Source organism: Protopterus annectens, chromosome 17.part0 (assembly GCF_019279795.1).
Source record: "Protopterus annectens isolate FY-2018-M chromosome 17.part0, PAN1.0, whole genome shotgun sequence".
NCBI classification, from domain to species: Eukaryota; Metazoa; Chordata; order Ceratodontiformes; family Protopteridae; genus Protopterus; species Protopterus annectens.
The window spans coordinates 612631168-612648241 of record NC_056751.1 but is presented as its reverse complement, the minus strand read 5'-3'; the positions used below and the strand labels follow the sequence as shown (position 1 = coordinate 612648241).

Here is a 17074-nt window from a genome sequence, read left to right as displayed (position 1 = left end):
AGGATTTTTACTTGAAAGGCTTATTGATGTGGAGACACACAAATATCTTGTCAATGCTAGGCCTAAGGTAACTAAAGTTTTTTGTATCCCCTAGGTCCATAAGGACCATACCGACCCCCCCTTGAGACCTATTGTCTCAGATGAAGGCTCCAAAACTGCCCCTCTGGCCAAATATGTAGACCTAACACTTAAAGCTGTGTGGGGAACTGAGAATGAGATCCTTAAAGATCTGTGGGAATTTCTCAGGTGTATTGACCACAATTTAAACACTGAGAGGATGTTTTTTGTTACTACTGACATTAAGGATCTCTTCTCGGTTATTCCCCATGAGATAGGTCTTGAATGGCTGAAAGAAGCCTTGATAGAGAAGGGTGTTAGTTCCCACCACGTACATGTGATACTATGCTTGATCGAGACTGTGTTGAAAAAGAATTTCCTTTTTTTTTGCTGGTGAATTTTTCCAACAGGTCACAGGCATGGCAATGGGAGCCCATTGTGCTCCCACCTATGCCAACATTGTCCTATCATGGTGGGAAGAAAGTTTGTGTTGAGTTCTGAGTTTAGTTGATGTTGGTCCTTTTATAAGAGTTTTTTGGATGATATCTGTCTTCTTTGGACAGATACTGAGGACCAACTTATGAGATTTATGGACTTTCTTGGCAATACAACTAATTTCCTGGCATTCACCCACAAGGTTGCCTATGATATAATGGAGTACCTTGATGTGAGTATTCACAAGCTTGACCAAGGATTTAAGTCAACTGTTTATTGTAAAGAGACCTTCTCCAGTTCATACTTACATTTTAATAGTGCACACCCTTTACATCAAAAAATGGGAATTGTCAAGGGGCAGTTTATTAGGGTGAGCCGTTTGACTTCTAACAATGATGACTTTGAACTTGAATGTGATATATTAGAAAGATCGTTTTATGAAAGGGGATATCCCCAGCATTTGATGAAGAAGTTTAGGGGGGAAGTACTATCCAAGAGAACTGACCTCTATTTTCCCTTGTTAAGGAGGGGCGCACTAGAGACCCCAACTATTAAACCAGTGGATGATGGTAAACTGATTAATAGGATTTTTCCCATGGATTTTGGGGGTAATTCCCCTTTTGAAAGACACACTATTAATAGGGAATGGGAGAAATTCCTTAATTTCACTGATTTGACTACCTTGGGAAAAGAACCCTTGAACTTCATATTTTGCAGGGGCAGGAATCTTAAGGACCTGTTTGAGTCACATACACTTGTTAGAGAGACTAAACATAAGGAATGTGGTACTTTCAAGTGTGGTGCTTGTGCACAGTGTATGCATATTGTTGACTGTGACAAAGTACACATTCAAAGTAGGGGGAGAGATGTCATTAGTAGTGCTTTTCCCAACTGCAACACCAAAATATTTGGCTTCCTGCTCACTATGCCAGGCATTTTACGTAGGGAAAATGGAGCATAGACTGAGGAAGCGTATATATGAGCACTACTATAACATCAGGACATCTAATGAGAAAAATGCCTTGTATAAACACACTTTGACTTGTGCTGGTGCTAATTTTGTTTTCTTTGTGATTGAGCAAGTTCCTATGGACATCAGGGGACACCCTTGGGAGGCTCGCCTTGAGTACCGGGAACTTTTTTGGCAAGTTACCCTTGATTCTGGGAGACCACCTGGGCTCAACGAGTATATTAGCATTGCCCCTCTTTTAAAACTTAGAGTAGCTAAACTGTAATTTTATAACCTATCGGTTTAAATTTGCATCAACATCAAATTATGCTAAATTTGTATTGCACTATAAATTTTTTTTATTGTGCTTTTATGTAGATTCTACAATAGTTAGGTATTGGTGCTATATGGTTGCATCATTTTATGCTTTTTATGTTTTATATTGATATTCAGTTAGTCTATTATAAATTTACACCATGTATTTTTTTGGGTGTGGTTTACCTTTTGGCCACTAGATGGTAGTATTTACATACTGTTTTAAATTATTATAGGTTCATAGGTTCATAGGTTTATACTAGGCTATCTGCCCTAAGGCATTTATAAGCCTAGCCCAAATTTTTGTGGCTTACGCCACCCCTTAAATGAAAAAATACTGTGCCCATTAGTTTGGTGTGCCTCTGTCCAGCAGTGACACAGAGATGATTCCCGGGGTAAACCTACGATCTCCCATCCACAGGTCAAGATTTCTCTTGAACAGAGTCAGCGAGGTGCTCTGCCTCACATGGACCGGGATTTTGTTCCACAGCATAGGGAGTCTCTGAGTGATAAATCTATCCCTCCAGCACGTCCTATTTATATCCGTGCTAAGGTTTAAGTCGCTTGCTCTAGTGGTTTTGGTGGATTTGGATTTTTTGAGATGGAGCATGTCCATTAATTCCGGGTTGGACATGGCCTTGTATGTCAGGCACATGTCACCTCTGAGCAGACGGTATGCGACTGAATAGAGCTGAAGTTTCTTCAATCTGGCAGCATATGACAGATTTTGGAGTCCCTTTATCCTTTTGGTGAGGAACTTTTGGGGTCTCTCCAATTGCTGCAGATGTCGGGTGAGATACATCCCGAATTGGGCATTGTACTCGATCATTGGTCTGATAAGTGAAGAGTACAGGGGAACAATGACCTCACTAGATCTGGATGTGAATCCCTTCATGATCAGGTGGGCAATGTAGAAGGTCTTTCTAACCACTTTAGCAACGTGAGTGTCAAAAGAAAGGCCACTGTCAACCTGGGTCCCCAGGTCCCTGATAACCTCTTCTGTGCTTAGTGGATTGCCACCTATATGGTAGCTTGGGGTTACCTTGTTTTTCCCGAAGGGTATGACTACACATTTTTTGGCGTTTAACTTCAGGCCATGCTCTGGCACCAGCTATCTGTTTCCGTGAGTCCCTTCTGAAGGATATCCGTGTCCGATGCACTTTCCACTATGGCGCCCAGTTTGCAGTCGTCAGCAAACTTTGTCAGCCAAAGTCCTCCCATGTTGGCCTGTACTTCTGAGAAGTAGATGCCGAACAATAGGGGGCCAAGGACCGAGCCCTGTGGGACACCACTTGTGACCGGCTTGGAGTCTGACATAGCGCCAGCAACTCTAACCTGTGGGTTCTGTCCTTAAGCCAGTTTGCAACCCATCTTGTGACATATGGGTTTACATTTAAGCTGGTAAGTTTTTCTACAATACCCGAGTGGGGTATTGTGTCGAAAGCCTTTGCAAGGTCAAGGTAGGCTGTATGAACTGCCTTTCCCTCATCAATGGCCTTGGTGACTGTTTCGAAGAAGTCGACCAAGTTCAAAAGGCATGATCTTCCCTTGACGAAGCCAAACTGGGTCGGGTCCAATGTCTGCAAGTCCCCTATATCTTTGTTTATGAGCTCCATTATGATCCTCTCCATAGCTTTGCAGACTAGACTTGTTAAGCTTATGGGGCGGTAATTACCAGGGTCCGTAGAGCGGCCGCCTTTGTGGAGTGGGACCACAGTTGCCGTACGCCACTCCTTGGGCACGTATCCTGTGGTAAGGCTGAGATTAAACAGCTGCCTTATGTGCGGGTTTAATTCCTCATTTAGCTCGTGTAGCACACAGCCGGGGACACCATCCAGTCCCATTGATGCTGTGTTTTTAGCTTTAGAGAGAGCAGCTTTCACCTGCGTATTTGAGATGTCTGGGAGGCTACACTCGGCTGGGATAGTTATCTCTCCTTTAGGGGAGGGTGAAGTTTGCACTGAACCTGTCTGCCAGTATGTTGGCAATGTCTGTGGGTTCAGTGATTTTTGTATTATTTTGGACTAATTCTGAGCATATCTGGGAGTTTCCACCCAGGTTCCTAACATAGCTGAAAAAGGCCTTATGATTGTCCTTTGAATCCATGGCAATTTTTCTCTCAAAATTGGCCTTAGTTGATTTTATGAGTGCTCATATTTTTTACTAATAATGATCAGGGGTGACTTCCCTTTTATGGATTTTGTTCTATCATGTAATAGCTTTCTCCTCTTATTGTAAAGTTTGTTAATGGCTGGGGTCCACCAGACTGGACGTTTGCCCTTTGTGGAAAGAGTCTTGGTTTTATTTGGGATTGCCTGATCCATGCAGTCCTGGAGGTGTTCATAGAAGGCATTTGTAAGGGCTTCCACAGCTTGGGTTGTGGTTTCCACTGGCTCAGGGGCCTTGAAGGATACCACACCAGTCTTGAGTAGTGTGAAGTTTGCTTTAGAGAAGTTCTTCACTGTGGTCTTTTTGTTTGGGATGGGGCGGGATGTGGATTTCCAGTGAGATTAGTTTATGATCAGATCTCACCAATGAGGGATATACTTCCGGTGTGGAGCATTTTGTCCCCATGTTTGTGACAATGAGATCTAGTATATTTTCTCCTCTCGTGGGAACAGTGACTAGCTGTTCCATGGCATTTGAATTTATGAACTCCAGGAACCGTTGGGCTAGAAAGTTAGGGCTTGAGTAATGTTCCCAGTCTATATTCGGGTAGTTGAAGTCACCCAATATGATGGTGTTTGGAGATACATTTAAACCCTCCAGTGTCTTCAGGAAGGCTGTGTGGGGTTCCTGAGTTTGAGAGGGTGGCCTGTAGCATGCTACAATTTGTAGAGCAGTTTTGCCTATGGTTAGTTGCACCTGGATGGTTTCCAAAGCTTCGTGCGTTGCCACCAACCTGGAGGTGTGGGTATCCTTTATGAATATGGATTACACCCCCTCCTTTTGTGGTGTGGTCCGGCTTTTGGGGCCGGAACGCATGATATGAGGTAAAACCTAATAGTGCCGGGGTGCTCTCAGGAGCCTTGAACCAGGTTTCAGTTACAGCACAGACATCAATGTTCTCCATACTGAGAAGGGCCTCGAGTGCGTGCATTTTGAGATTTAGACTTCTGGCATTGAGCAGCATTACCCTCAGTTTCTTCCCATTTTTGTTTTCTAGGGTGGTAGGTTTAGAATTTGAGCCTTGCCTAAAAAAGGCACTATGGGGTGGCAAGAGCCTTAGCCAATATCCGGAATCCCAGGGTGACAGGTGCAAGCCATCCCTTGAAGCAGCGTGGCTTGTCAAGCATGTCATCCCAGGCAGACAGACACTGGATCCCCTTTGAATGACACCAGACATTAAACCAATTGTTAAAGCTGATCATCTTGTCTCTATATTGTGGCATCATTCTTGGTGAAGGAAGGATACTGCTCAGGGTCAGGGTCATACCTGCCTGGGCTACATAATCAGAGAGCTCCTCTATGTCTCTTTTCATGTAGTCCAGGGAGGTACGTCTCAGGTCGTTCACACCAGCATGGACAATGACTGTGTCATATTTGTACTTGCCGTGGAGTGACCCGAGTGCTTGTGTTATGTGGCGGATTCTAGCGCCCGATAGGCAGCTTACTGTGACCCTCTCCTTGTTCAGCCTGGTGAGTGGGACGTCAGTGTGTCTGACTATGGAGTCACCTATGACAAGTATGTTTGGTGTTGTATTTGGCCTTAAGGGCTGTGACTGCTTTGCACACTGCTTTTGTGGTTTATGTGTTGCGTGTGGGGTGTCTTGAGGTAGCAGTTGTTTGGGTGTCTGCTTTGGAGGCCTCTGCTGTTTAGGTAAATTTTTACTCAGAGCCTCCAAGTATGTCTTTGTGTGTTTATGTGTTTGATTCAGTGGAGTGGTAGCATTATGTGAGGCTGGTTTTGTGGTGTGTGTAGTTCCCTTCTCCTCCTGTCTGGTCTTGCCAGTCCTGAGTTGAGAGAGCTCAGCCTCCAGTTTGGCTAAATAGCTGCATCTCTCGCAAGTAATTGTGTTATGTGGGAGGAGGAGAGGGTTGTCTGTGTACGAGGCAGTTATAACATTGCCTCAAGATTCCCAGATTCACCAGCTAGACCGGAGAGGAGATTGACAACTGACCTTTGGACATGCTAGAATAATATTGGGAAATCCTTAATTGAAAACAAGGGCCAGTGGGGAGTGAGGGTGTAGTGCTTTTAATTTTTAGTGCTGACTTATATAATTGCTTTAGTGAGCAAGTGCCAGGTAACTTGAGTGCAATGTGTTACAAGTAACTAAATGCAAAAACGACAAACAGTAACTTTCTTTCAAGTGAAACAAGGAAATAAGTACAGTAAGCAGTGCAGATATCACTAGTGATCCACAGAAGTGCTGAGAAGTTGCGTATTAGGTGGAATTAGCTTCCAGGGAAATAACAAGCAAACAAACAACAAGCATATAAACAAAGCTAGATTCAGCAGGCCTGGATCTAGTCTATGCTAGAGCAAACAAGGTGTACCAATTTCAGTAAGATACAGTTCAAATATTCAGGCACTATAAACCTTTAACCAGAAATTCCCAGCTCAGAAGGGCAGAGTCCAGCCTCTTCTCCCACAAGAGTGCAGACCACTAACCTTCTTAATGTAAAATAACTGGCCTGAAGCCCAAGTGCCTAAACCAGAACTAATACACTTGGACACTAGGCTCTCAATCAGCAGTTCCCAACTTAGAAGGATGAAAGCTACCTGTCCTGCCACCACAGTGCTTGCCACAAACCTTCCTAATGTAAAACAACTGGTCTGAAGCCCAAGTGCTTAATCCAAAAGACTTAGAATGATAGCTACACTTTAATCAAGTTACAACCAAGCAGTAATAAATACAATTGAATACTTTAGAGAATGTCTGGATTAGTGCTCAAGTTACACAAACAAAGCTAGATCCAGCAGGCCCGAATCCAGTCTATGCCACAGCAAACAAGGCACCAACTTCAGTAAGAAACAGTTCAGATATGCATGCACTATAAGCCTTTAACCAGAAATTCCCAGCTCAGAAGGGCAGAGTCCAGCCTGTCCTCCCACAAGAGTGCAGACCACGAACCCTCTTAATGTAAAATAACTGGCTTGAAAGCCCAAGTGCTTAAACCAGAATTAATACACTTTTAGAATAAGACACTGAGCCCCCAATCAGCAGTTCCCAACCTAGAAGGATGTAAGCTACCTGTTCTGCCACAACAGTGCAGACCACAAACCCTCTCAGTGCAAAACAACTGGTCCGAAGCCCAAGTGTTTAAACCAAAAGGCTTAGAATGAGTTACACCAAGCAGTAATAAATACAATTGAGTATTTTAAGATGATGCAAAAGTAAAATGAAGTAGGTAGAAACACAAGTACAGTAAAAGCAGATGAAAATTTTTTTTTTTTTTTTTTTTTTTTTATCTGAACAACTGCTGAGATCAAAGAAACAGATTTGAGTGCTGAAACTAGAAAACTGGCTAGTTATAAGAAAAAAACAAGCTAGAAGGCTTCCCTCAAACACAGAAGGGCTTGGGGGCTCAGAAGCCTACAAATAGTCTATACCACTTAACAAGAAAGGCAGGCAATAAGCTTAATTTTTTTTTGTCTGTTTCCCAGATGCTCTCTTTGTACACAGTAGGAGTGCCTGAAATCAGAATATGATCTCACTGCACTCAGTTGAGTGAGCAAATGAGATGGGCCCAGAGGCAGGCTGAGGGGCGGGCAGTTTCAAGGCCACTAAGATTAACACCAAAACAAAAACAGGGAGGGTGGGTGGGAATAACTGAAGAGCAGAATAACTTCAGTTAAATATTCCTTCAAAACTCCTTCAACACAGTTTAAATCAAATTAAATACTGTATTTTTTTTTAAAAAAGTGCAGATAAAGGTACTTAAATTCTCTTATACGTCCAGTTGAATATAACCAAGTTCTTAGCTGGCCAAAGCTGAGGTTTTTAAGCAGGAAATATTTCACAATGCACCAGTTAAATATGCAAGGACAGGAAATCAAAGAATGTGGCTACCCCCACACCTGTAATTACTAGCAAATAACAAAATTCAGCCAACACTAGCTTCAGTTCAAGTTACTGAAGAGCAGAATAACTTCAGTTAAATATTCCTTCAAAACTCCTTCAACACAGTTTAAATCAAATTAAATACTGTATTTTTTTTAAAAAGTGCAGATAAAGGTACTTAAATTCTCTTATACGTCCAGTTGAATATAACCAAGTTCTTAGCTGGCCAAAGCTGAGGTTTTAAGCAGGAAATATTTCACAATGCACCAGTTAAATATGCAAGGACAGGAAATCAAAGAATGTGGCTACCCCCACACCTGTAATTACTAGCAAATAACAAAATTCAGCCAACACTAGCTTCAGTTCAAGTTACTGAAGAGCAGAATAACTTCAGTTAAATATTCCTTCAACACTCCTTCAACACAGTTTAAATCAAATTAAATACTGTATTTTTTTAAAAAGTGCAGATAAAGGTACTTAAATTCTCTTATATGTCCAGTTGAATATAACCAAGTTCTTAGCTGGCCAAAGCTGAGGTTTTTAAGCAGGAAATATTTCACAATGCACCAGTTAAATATGCAAGGACAGGAAATCAAAGAATGTGGCTACCCCCATACCTGTAATTACTAGCAAATAACAAAATTCAGCCAACACTAGCTTCAGTTCAAGTTACTGAAGAGCAGAATAACTTCAGTTAAATATTCCTTCAACACTCCTTCAACACAGTTTAAATCAAATTAAATACTGTATTTTTTTTTTAAAAAGTGCAGATAAAGGTACTTAAATTCTCTTATACGTCCAGTTGAATATAACCAAGTTCTTAGCTGGCCAAAGCTGAGGTTTTTAAGCAGGAAATATTTCACAATGCACCAGTTAAATATGCAAGGACAGGAAATCAAAGAATGTGGCTACCCCCACACCTGTAATTACTAGCAAATAAAATTCAGCCAACACTAGCTTCAGTTCAAGTTACTGAAGAGCAGAATAACTTCAGTTAAATATTCCTTCAACACTCCTTCAACACAGTTTAAATCAAATTAAATACTGTATTTTTTTTTAAAAAGTGCAGATAAAGGTACTTAAATTCTCTTATACGTCCAGTTGAATATAATCAAGTTCTTAGCCGGCCAAAGCTGAGGTTTTTAAGCAGAAAATATTTCACAATGCACCAGTGTAATAGGCAAGGACAGGAAATCAAAGAATGTGGCTACCCCCACACCTGTAATTACTAGCAAATAATAAAATTCAGCCAACACTAGCTTCAGTTCAAGTTACTGAAGAGCATGTTTTTACACAAAACATTTTTATTGAGTCATTTTTTTTAACTGAACCACTATTTGCTTATTATTTATATTATTTATATAAATGTTTTAAGTGGTTCCAAGTTATGTTTAAAATATGAGCAACACTGGTGAATGTATTTTTGAAAACTTTTCATATTTCACAAGAAACATGTTAAAGGAACTATGGAGTTTTGCCTAACTCACTATGTGGTTCTGATTAACTTAATTAATTGGGTTCACATGATTGGATGAAACTTTCTGAATTTATTTTAAAAGGAACCTGTCAGTTTGATGTGTGTCATCTGATGAAGTCTGACTTGGTTTGGACGAAAACGACTCTTCCATTTTATTGGTGTTAATTTTTATTTGGAATAAAGCCTTTTTCGAATACATTGTGCTGTCTCTCCACTTGTGTGCCTTTCTTTACTTGATTTTACCTAATCCTATCCCTATCTTCTTTGTAACTTACCTGTAATCACATCTATGCAGGTAAAAGCTGAACTCTCTAAAACCAAAAACACAGCATCCACAGGACAAGACAACATTCCAGGCTGCGCTTTACACAATCTTCAGAACAAACTGGCTCCCCACCTAAGCACCATGTTCAGTCATAGTCTCATGTCAGGCTTTGTGCCCACTGAATGGCACACAGCAACAGTTATCCCACTCCACAAAGGGGGACCCACCACTGATCCTGGGAACTATTGCCATATTAGCCTGACGAGCCTAGTCTGCAAGGCCATGGAATGTATCATCATGGAACTCATAAACAAAGACATTGGTGACCTCCAAACTCTGGACCCCACCCAGTTCAGGTTTGTGAAAAGCAGATCATGCCGCCTGAACCTGATCGACTTCTTTGAGGCAGTCACCAAAGCCATAGACGAGGGTAAGGTGGTTCACACAACCTATCTTGACCTCACCAAGGCTTTTGACACCATCCCCCATTCTGTAATTATAGCTAAACTCACTAAACTAGGTATAAATCCCTAATTCACAAGATGGGTTGCCAACTGGCTCACTGACAGAACCCACAGTGCAAAAGTTGCAGACTCCAAATCTGACTTCAAACCAGTGACAAGTGGAGTACCACAGCGTTCAGTCCTGGAACCTCTCCTGTTTGGTATCTACTTCTCTGAAGTACAGGCTAACACATAAGGCCTCTGGCTAATGAAGTTCACAGATGACTGTAAACAAGGGGCCATAGCTGAGTCCCCAAATGATGTGGACATCCTACAGAAGGGCCTCTCTGAGACAGATGCCTGGTGTCAGAGGCATGGCCTCAAGCTCAATGCCAAAAGTGCATTGTCATCCCCTTTGGTAAAATCTCTGTACCCATGAACTACCACATAGTCAGAAGTCTACTTAGTGCCAAATGTGTGATAAGAGACCTTGGGACCCAGGTGGAGAGTAGTCTTTCCTTTGATAATCACATCGCCACAGTACTCAGGAAATCCTTCTACATGGCACACCTCATCACAAAGGGGTTCTCATCCAGGAAAAAAGAGGTCATTGTTCTCCTCTACTCGACACTCACTAGACATATGATAGAGTACAATGCTCCTTTTGGAATGTACCTTACAAGACATCTGCAGCAGTTGGAAAGGCCACAGAAGTACCACACAAAGAGGATTACTGGCCTCAAACAGATTCCGTACACTGACCGTCTCAAAAAACTCCAGCTTTACTCCGTAGCATATCGCCTACTCTGAAGTGATCTCTACCTAACATATAAGGCTATGTCAAACCCAGAGCTGTTTGACATGCTACACCGAAAGAAATCCCAATCTCTCCAAGCTACACTCTCTAGAGACCTAAACCTTGTCATCACAATAAACAGGACATGCTGGAGGGATAGATTCCTGTCCCAGAGACTTCCTATACTCTGGAACAAGCTGCCCATCTATGTCAAGCAAAGTTCCTCATTAGCACTCTTCAAGAAAAATCTTGATGAGTGGATGGGAAATAGGAATTACACCCCGGGGATCACCTCTGTGGCTGTGCTTGACAGGGACACAGGAAATTAACTTTCTTGGGAGACATAAGCCAGGGAACCTTATTGGCTAGGCTTACTTAGGTCCTTGGGCCGATAGCCTAGTACCTACCTATTAACCTATGAACTTAAAGAAATCTCCCAATAACCACAAAGGGAACAAAAACTTGTGTTTTACTGGTTATATTGTGCAATCAGTACAGCTGGCAGCTCCAAGTAATAAATAAAATAACCCATGAATGCAGCTAGTGTTTTGTGACTGGTACATTCAAATGATTGTAGGTTGCCATAAGAATGGCTTCTTAGCATACATGATATTTATGCATTTTGGCACCCACTAGTAGACTGAAATTAGCAAGGCTCATGCCCACACTATCCTTGATCACATTCAACAATGTGCTTAAGTTCCCCTTCACCAAAACAGTGTCCTCTAATGAAACATAAAGCTAATTTCTATTGCATTGAGATCTTCTTGTAGGAGGTCAAACCAGCAATAAAGTAAACTGTAACATTAAGGTGTGATGTTTGCCTTGAAAGCTCCAAATAATAACTATTTGGCAATAATAGCAAAAAGGTTTAACAGGAAAGTGATACAAATTATTATTTTTGGCATATATTCTAAAAAAGTTGTATTCAAACTTGGTGATAATTTGCTGATTGTGTTTCAATTATCACTATTATATCAAAGTCACTGTTGTTTAAAGAACTTGCCCTGTTGAGGGTTGTAAAGGAAGCAAGCTGAGCAGAGTAGACCAGAAGTCTGTACTTCAAGCAGCAATATTCAGCTCATTTTGTAGGATCCCGAGGGAAGATAAGACAATTAACTCTATCAGTGATTCCTGACTGCGCCTAGGGGTTTCCTCTTATTGGACTGTGCCTGTTATGCCTCCAGTGGGATATATCCCAGGGTGTATGCTCACAAGGTATCCACAACCCTCAACAGGATCTTCAAAGCAGAAAAGCATTGACTTACCCTGAGCTCCTCCCAGACTGCTGAACTCCTTCCTCCATGACAAAAACTGAGTCCAGCTGCAATATGAATAAATTTTATTTTCACTGCTTCTATCTGCAGTTTCACTCTTGTAGTCATTAACCAAAGCTCATGAGCACAGATGAGGATGCGGCCATAGACATTCAGCTCTCACTGCACCACAGCAATTCTATGCAATGCCTGCAATATTATAATTGCTGCATGTCTTTACTGATTAGCAAGAAAGTAACTGCTGCATCTCTCTTATTTCCAAGCCTGCTGTATGCATCTAATGAATAAGCTTGAATGGTGCTATATAAAAGTAAATTTGCATCCACCCTCCCATACCAAACCCATCACTGCAGTCCCCTATAAATCCTGAACTGGCCAAAACTACCACACAAGACATCATATGCATAACTCATAATGGTACATAAAATACTGCACAGTCTCTCAAATATCCCTGGCTTCAGTAATATAAAAAATAATCCAAACTCAAAAGGAACCCTCAGTCAAAGGATCATCTAATAAAATCCCCCAAAAATCCAGTCATTCAAATGTGACTCCCTGTACACTGTACACAAAGATAAACTTTGAAACTGCATGCTTTCACCATCAGATAAATAATTTCCATACTTTTAAAATCAGCCTCAAACTCAATCTAAATCACACTAAAATCTACAACTGTCATCTCCAGCATAAAAATACCTCAATACTCAAGATTTCCTCTTGTCATTTATTAAATATTTCTGCTCATCTAGTTTTATATGTCTTACTGAAGTGAGTTTATTGCACTTCTCGCATGAGCAATATATGCATTATGGTTCTACTATTAGCTCATGTAGCAGTCTGAATACAGACACATACTCCATTACTTTAACTTCCGCATAGTTGTCATTCTGTACTGCTTACTCATGTTGTTACATTTATACTGATAATTTTCTGGTCCACTGATGTTGTGCAATGCATCAATGTCACTTCATAAAACATACTGCACTTTATATCTCTGTATAATAGTTTCTGTTTATTTCATTTTAATGAATTTCATTATTTTTGAATACTGCTCTGTCTTTGGAGTTTGTCTAAATTTTGTTATACTGTAAATTTACTATTTCTTGGAACTCTTCACCTGGGGGCTTCTCGAGAAAATGGTCACTTTAACCTAGTCATACTTTACAAGTAAACAAGAGCAAAAAACTAAAAAAAAAAATAATAAATCCATCCAACATATTAGCATATTATGCAACATAATAAAAATTACCAACGATAAAATAACCATAAAACCAGAGCCACTGTTCATACCTGGAACTACATTCACTGCACATAGTTCTACCAGGACCATTTCAATGGTTAGGTCAAACTTATGTTGACAACTTGCTACAAAATATTATTGAAAAGACATTTTATAGAGTCTTCTTCAGAATTACATGGTAATATTGTCAAAAGATATGTGAAGATAACTATGAATAATGAATAAAGCTAAAGTACAGTGAAATCAAGTGTGGCATATACAGAAAAAGTTGGTATGAAGAACTACTGAATAGGCATTATACAGTACAAAGCTGGACTATTTTAGATACAAAGGGCAAACACCCAGATCTGCAAAGAAGACACAGAACAGAATATCAGATGAGAGACCGAGACTGGATTTGAACTTATCAAATATCCCTGTCAAGAGTGAAAAGAAGTACAAAATGTAGGAAAACAGGATATGCTCTTTTAAAGTGTGAAGGTAGCAAGCATTTTTGTCCAAATATAAGAGAATATTAAGATGTTCAGACCTGCTGGCAGAAAAAGTAAGTATTCCATATCTAAAAGCAACTTAACTTTAAAAAATGTATGTTTTTATTAAAATTTCACTGAAGAGGAAATGATAAAATGAAACGACTCTGGTTCAAATAATTTGGGTATTGTGGAAAGGTAGATGTGGAGGAGATTTATACAGTAAAATTATGTAATAAAATGAGGCAGAATGAAAACAGGGTAAAGCGACTTTTGAGATGGTTTTATTATGTTAATGATAAAGTTGTAACTGCTTTATTGGCCTAAATGTAACCACAAGGAAAGAGCTAGAACAGAGAGACGATCCCGCTGACATTTGAGGTCTGTAAGGTTGTGAGGAGCATTTTGGTTTCAGACCAAAGAGACCTAGCAGGGGTGAGTGCTTACAATAAGTTTAATAGGGCTTTGGTTTGTTCTGGTTTGTAAATGAATTTGAGGACTAAGAGTAGTTGGGTGTAAGCCAGTTAAGCTGTTTTAAGGCTAAGCAGTAATGAGTTCTGTTTGTTGAGTTAGTGGCAAATTTTGCTATTTTATTGTAGCACTGGTTTATTTTACTTTGAATGGAAGCTTGAAGGTTGGGAGATACTCTGGAGCCAGATAGTAAAGTGAGAAGTAGGAGTGTAGAGAACAGGAGTCTCCTGGATCAATCAGGTGAGTATTTCTTTTTCTGTACAGTTAGTTTTGTTGATAAGGTGTTGCATACGTAAGTCAAATTTCAGGTCATCAACAATTGTCATTCCTAGTAGTCTGGTATCAGGGATGACTTTTGTAGGGGTGTTATCAAATGACTCGGTGAGTTAAAGACACTTAGTAAACTAATGGAGAGTAAGCGAGTCTTACCAAGAAGCAAGATTAAGCATTTTTAACAACTCATAACCTTAACTCCTCCGTGCCCAGTTGTCAGGTAACTTGTTTTTAAATAAATTACAGTATTATGCTACACAATTTGCTTCACTGTAGCAGAAATTTTGAATAAGGTGTCATCTGCCCCTCTGAATTATTTATTGTTATAAAATTCATAGTGCTCTGCATCAAAGAAAATGCATGCAGGACTTCATGCTATACCATTTTGTAACGTAAAGTATAATGAGCAGAAACGGATTCTCTTTTTTTACCTGATGAGGTGTATTCACATACGCAGTACTCAACAGTTCCAAAACTCTTTGCACAGTTATATGTAAACCTGGACAGAAGTATCATATTTATGCATCTAACCTACTAACACAATGACGAGGGAACCCCATTTATGTGGCATACAGCTGAGAACTCGGTGTTGGAGTACTCATTAATGCTCATAGACTTAAATATGCTACATAATATGTTCCATGAGAAGCAATACAAAAAGACACAAAGGGTACATTTTTGCAATGTACACTTTTTCTTTACATCTATTTCATGAATTTCAGTGTAACTCCCCCCTTCTTCCTACAACTCCCATGCTAAGCCCTGAAATAAAGTTTTCCTCAGTGTCTGTGTTGGTCAATAAGGATGTTGTAAAGTTAAACAATTAACTAATATCTGTCATAAAATCACTTTAACTTATTGTGTCAATCAAACTTTATATGGTTTATGTATCTGCAGTGAAAATGCTTAAATTGCCACTTTCAATTTTATAAATGTTTAGTTCCACTTAGTAAAAGTAATATATTGTGTCCACAACCTGGTGTATATAAAGTAATGGCAATTACATGACTAAAATAGTATCAGAATGCAAGCCTTAGGAGAGATATGAAACCAAATATTTGTAAATGCATCTACTTTTTATCCTAAACCTTTTTTTTTCTTTGTGTATCCTTTTGAGGTGGTTGCCAAGAAATAGACTTACCTAACAGATTGTAAATATGTATGGCTATGAATATGCTGTTTAAACAAGTACTTACTTGCAACATATAGCTGAATGAATGCACGTTTTATCCCCTTGTCAGTTTTCACAGAACAACAGTAGTTCCCTTGGTCCGACAGTAACACATTCATTAGTCTGAGAGAAAAATTGCCATGGCGAAGTTCTTCTTTATACAGTCTAGTTCGGCTGCTGAAGTTTTCACCTTCTGTTTCAGTAGTGATCCTTCCATCAGTGAATGAGTGTATGGCAATTTCTTTCTCAAAGTTAGTTTTTACCCAGCTCACCTCCAAATTTTTAGGATGTGTCTTCAGTGTAAAAAAGCAAGGCAGTAATACTTCTTTACCAAAATGACCAATGATGGTTTTTGCCAGTTTCAAACCAAGGAACCTTTCTGAAATACAAATAGAGATTACATAATCAGTTTTTTGTTTCTAATGTGACTTTTTTCTGTCCTGTACTTCATGAAATAGACACATGCATACAAGCAATACAGACAATATGATGTATAGGACAGCTCATTCACAAAGAAAATCATAATGTTCTTCAAAAGTATGTAATGCAGTATAAACATTTAGAAAATGTATCCCAGGTATGAAGATCTGGGACTGCTATATCAGTTTGTTACTCAGCAAGCTCACTTGAATGCAAATGAAGTACTACTCTTACAGAGCTATTTCTTGACAGAAAGGATAAAAAAGTTGCATAGTGCACGCAATGTCATGATTACACTCCAAAACTGGTGAAAAGACAGACTTGTTAAGCACCTTCCTGACATCAGAAAAGCTTTTGTTAAGCACCCCCTTAATAATATTAAGCACTAATCTCATGCTATAGCATTAGCAGTACTCAACAGCAACAACACAAGAGTGGTAAAACCATTAATGCCTTCATTTGGACCTTTGTTTTGAAGTGTTTAACAGTCCAAATGAAGTCTTTATGTGCTTCCTGATGCTCTTCTTTAGTAACTGATCTCTCTGTGGCAATCTTTAGTGTTCTATGTTTTAAGCTGTAAGACTCTACTTTTTTCTCTAATTTTTGCAGCATATGGGAGCAGGCAGAACTACGTTCACTACAAATAATTATGTTAGGGTCTCTCTGCTCAAAACCTGGGATGATAAGCTATGGAAGTCAAGATTCACCTCTTAAGCTCCACTCCCAAGATGAATTTCTTGACATCCATGTCTCGAGCACATAACATGCTGGTTACTATTGGATACCCAGTCATAATCCTCTACACTTGGTGAATAATAACTAGGTGTAGAACATCCTTAATGTCCAATTAATGTTAAACATTATTACATTATTGTTTTGCATGGGAATAGAAACTGTAACATAACATGTCGTACACATGTGTAAGCCTTTCATAACAGTATAGATGTTCAGATGATCACGGCTGTAGTAGTCTAAGCTATACGGGTTATACTCCACTAAGGATATAA

General features: G+C 39.7%; 1 protein-coding gene across 1 annotated transcript in view; it reads right to left on the bottom strand.

Moving 5' to 3' along the window:
* Positions 1 to 17074, bottom strand: part of LOC122791474 (hemicentin-1-like) — an 810132-nt gene that overhangs the window by 661615 nt on the left and 131443 nt on the right. The window contains exon 3 of the mRNA XM_044059217.1: positions 15673 to 16026. Within this exon, the coding sequence (XP_043915152.1) occupies positions 15673 to 16026 (354 nt within the window). The remainder of the gene's footprint in view (positions 1 to 15672; positions 16027 to 17074) is intronic.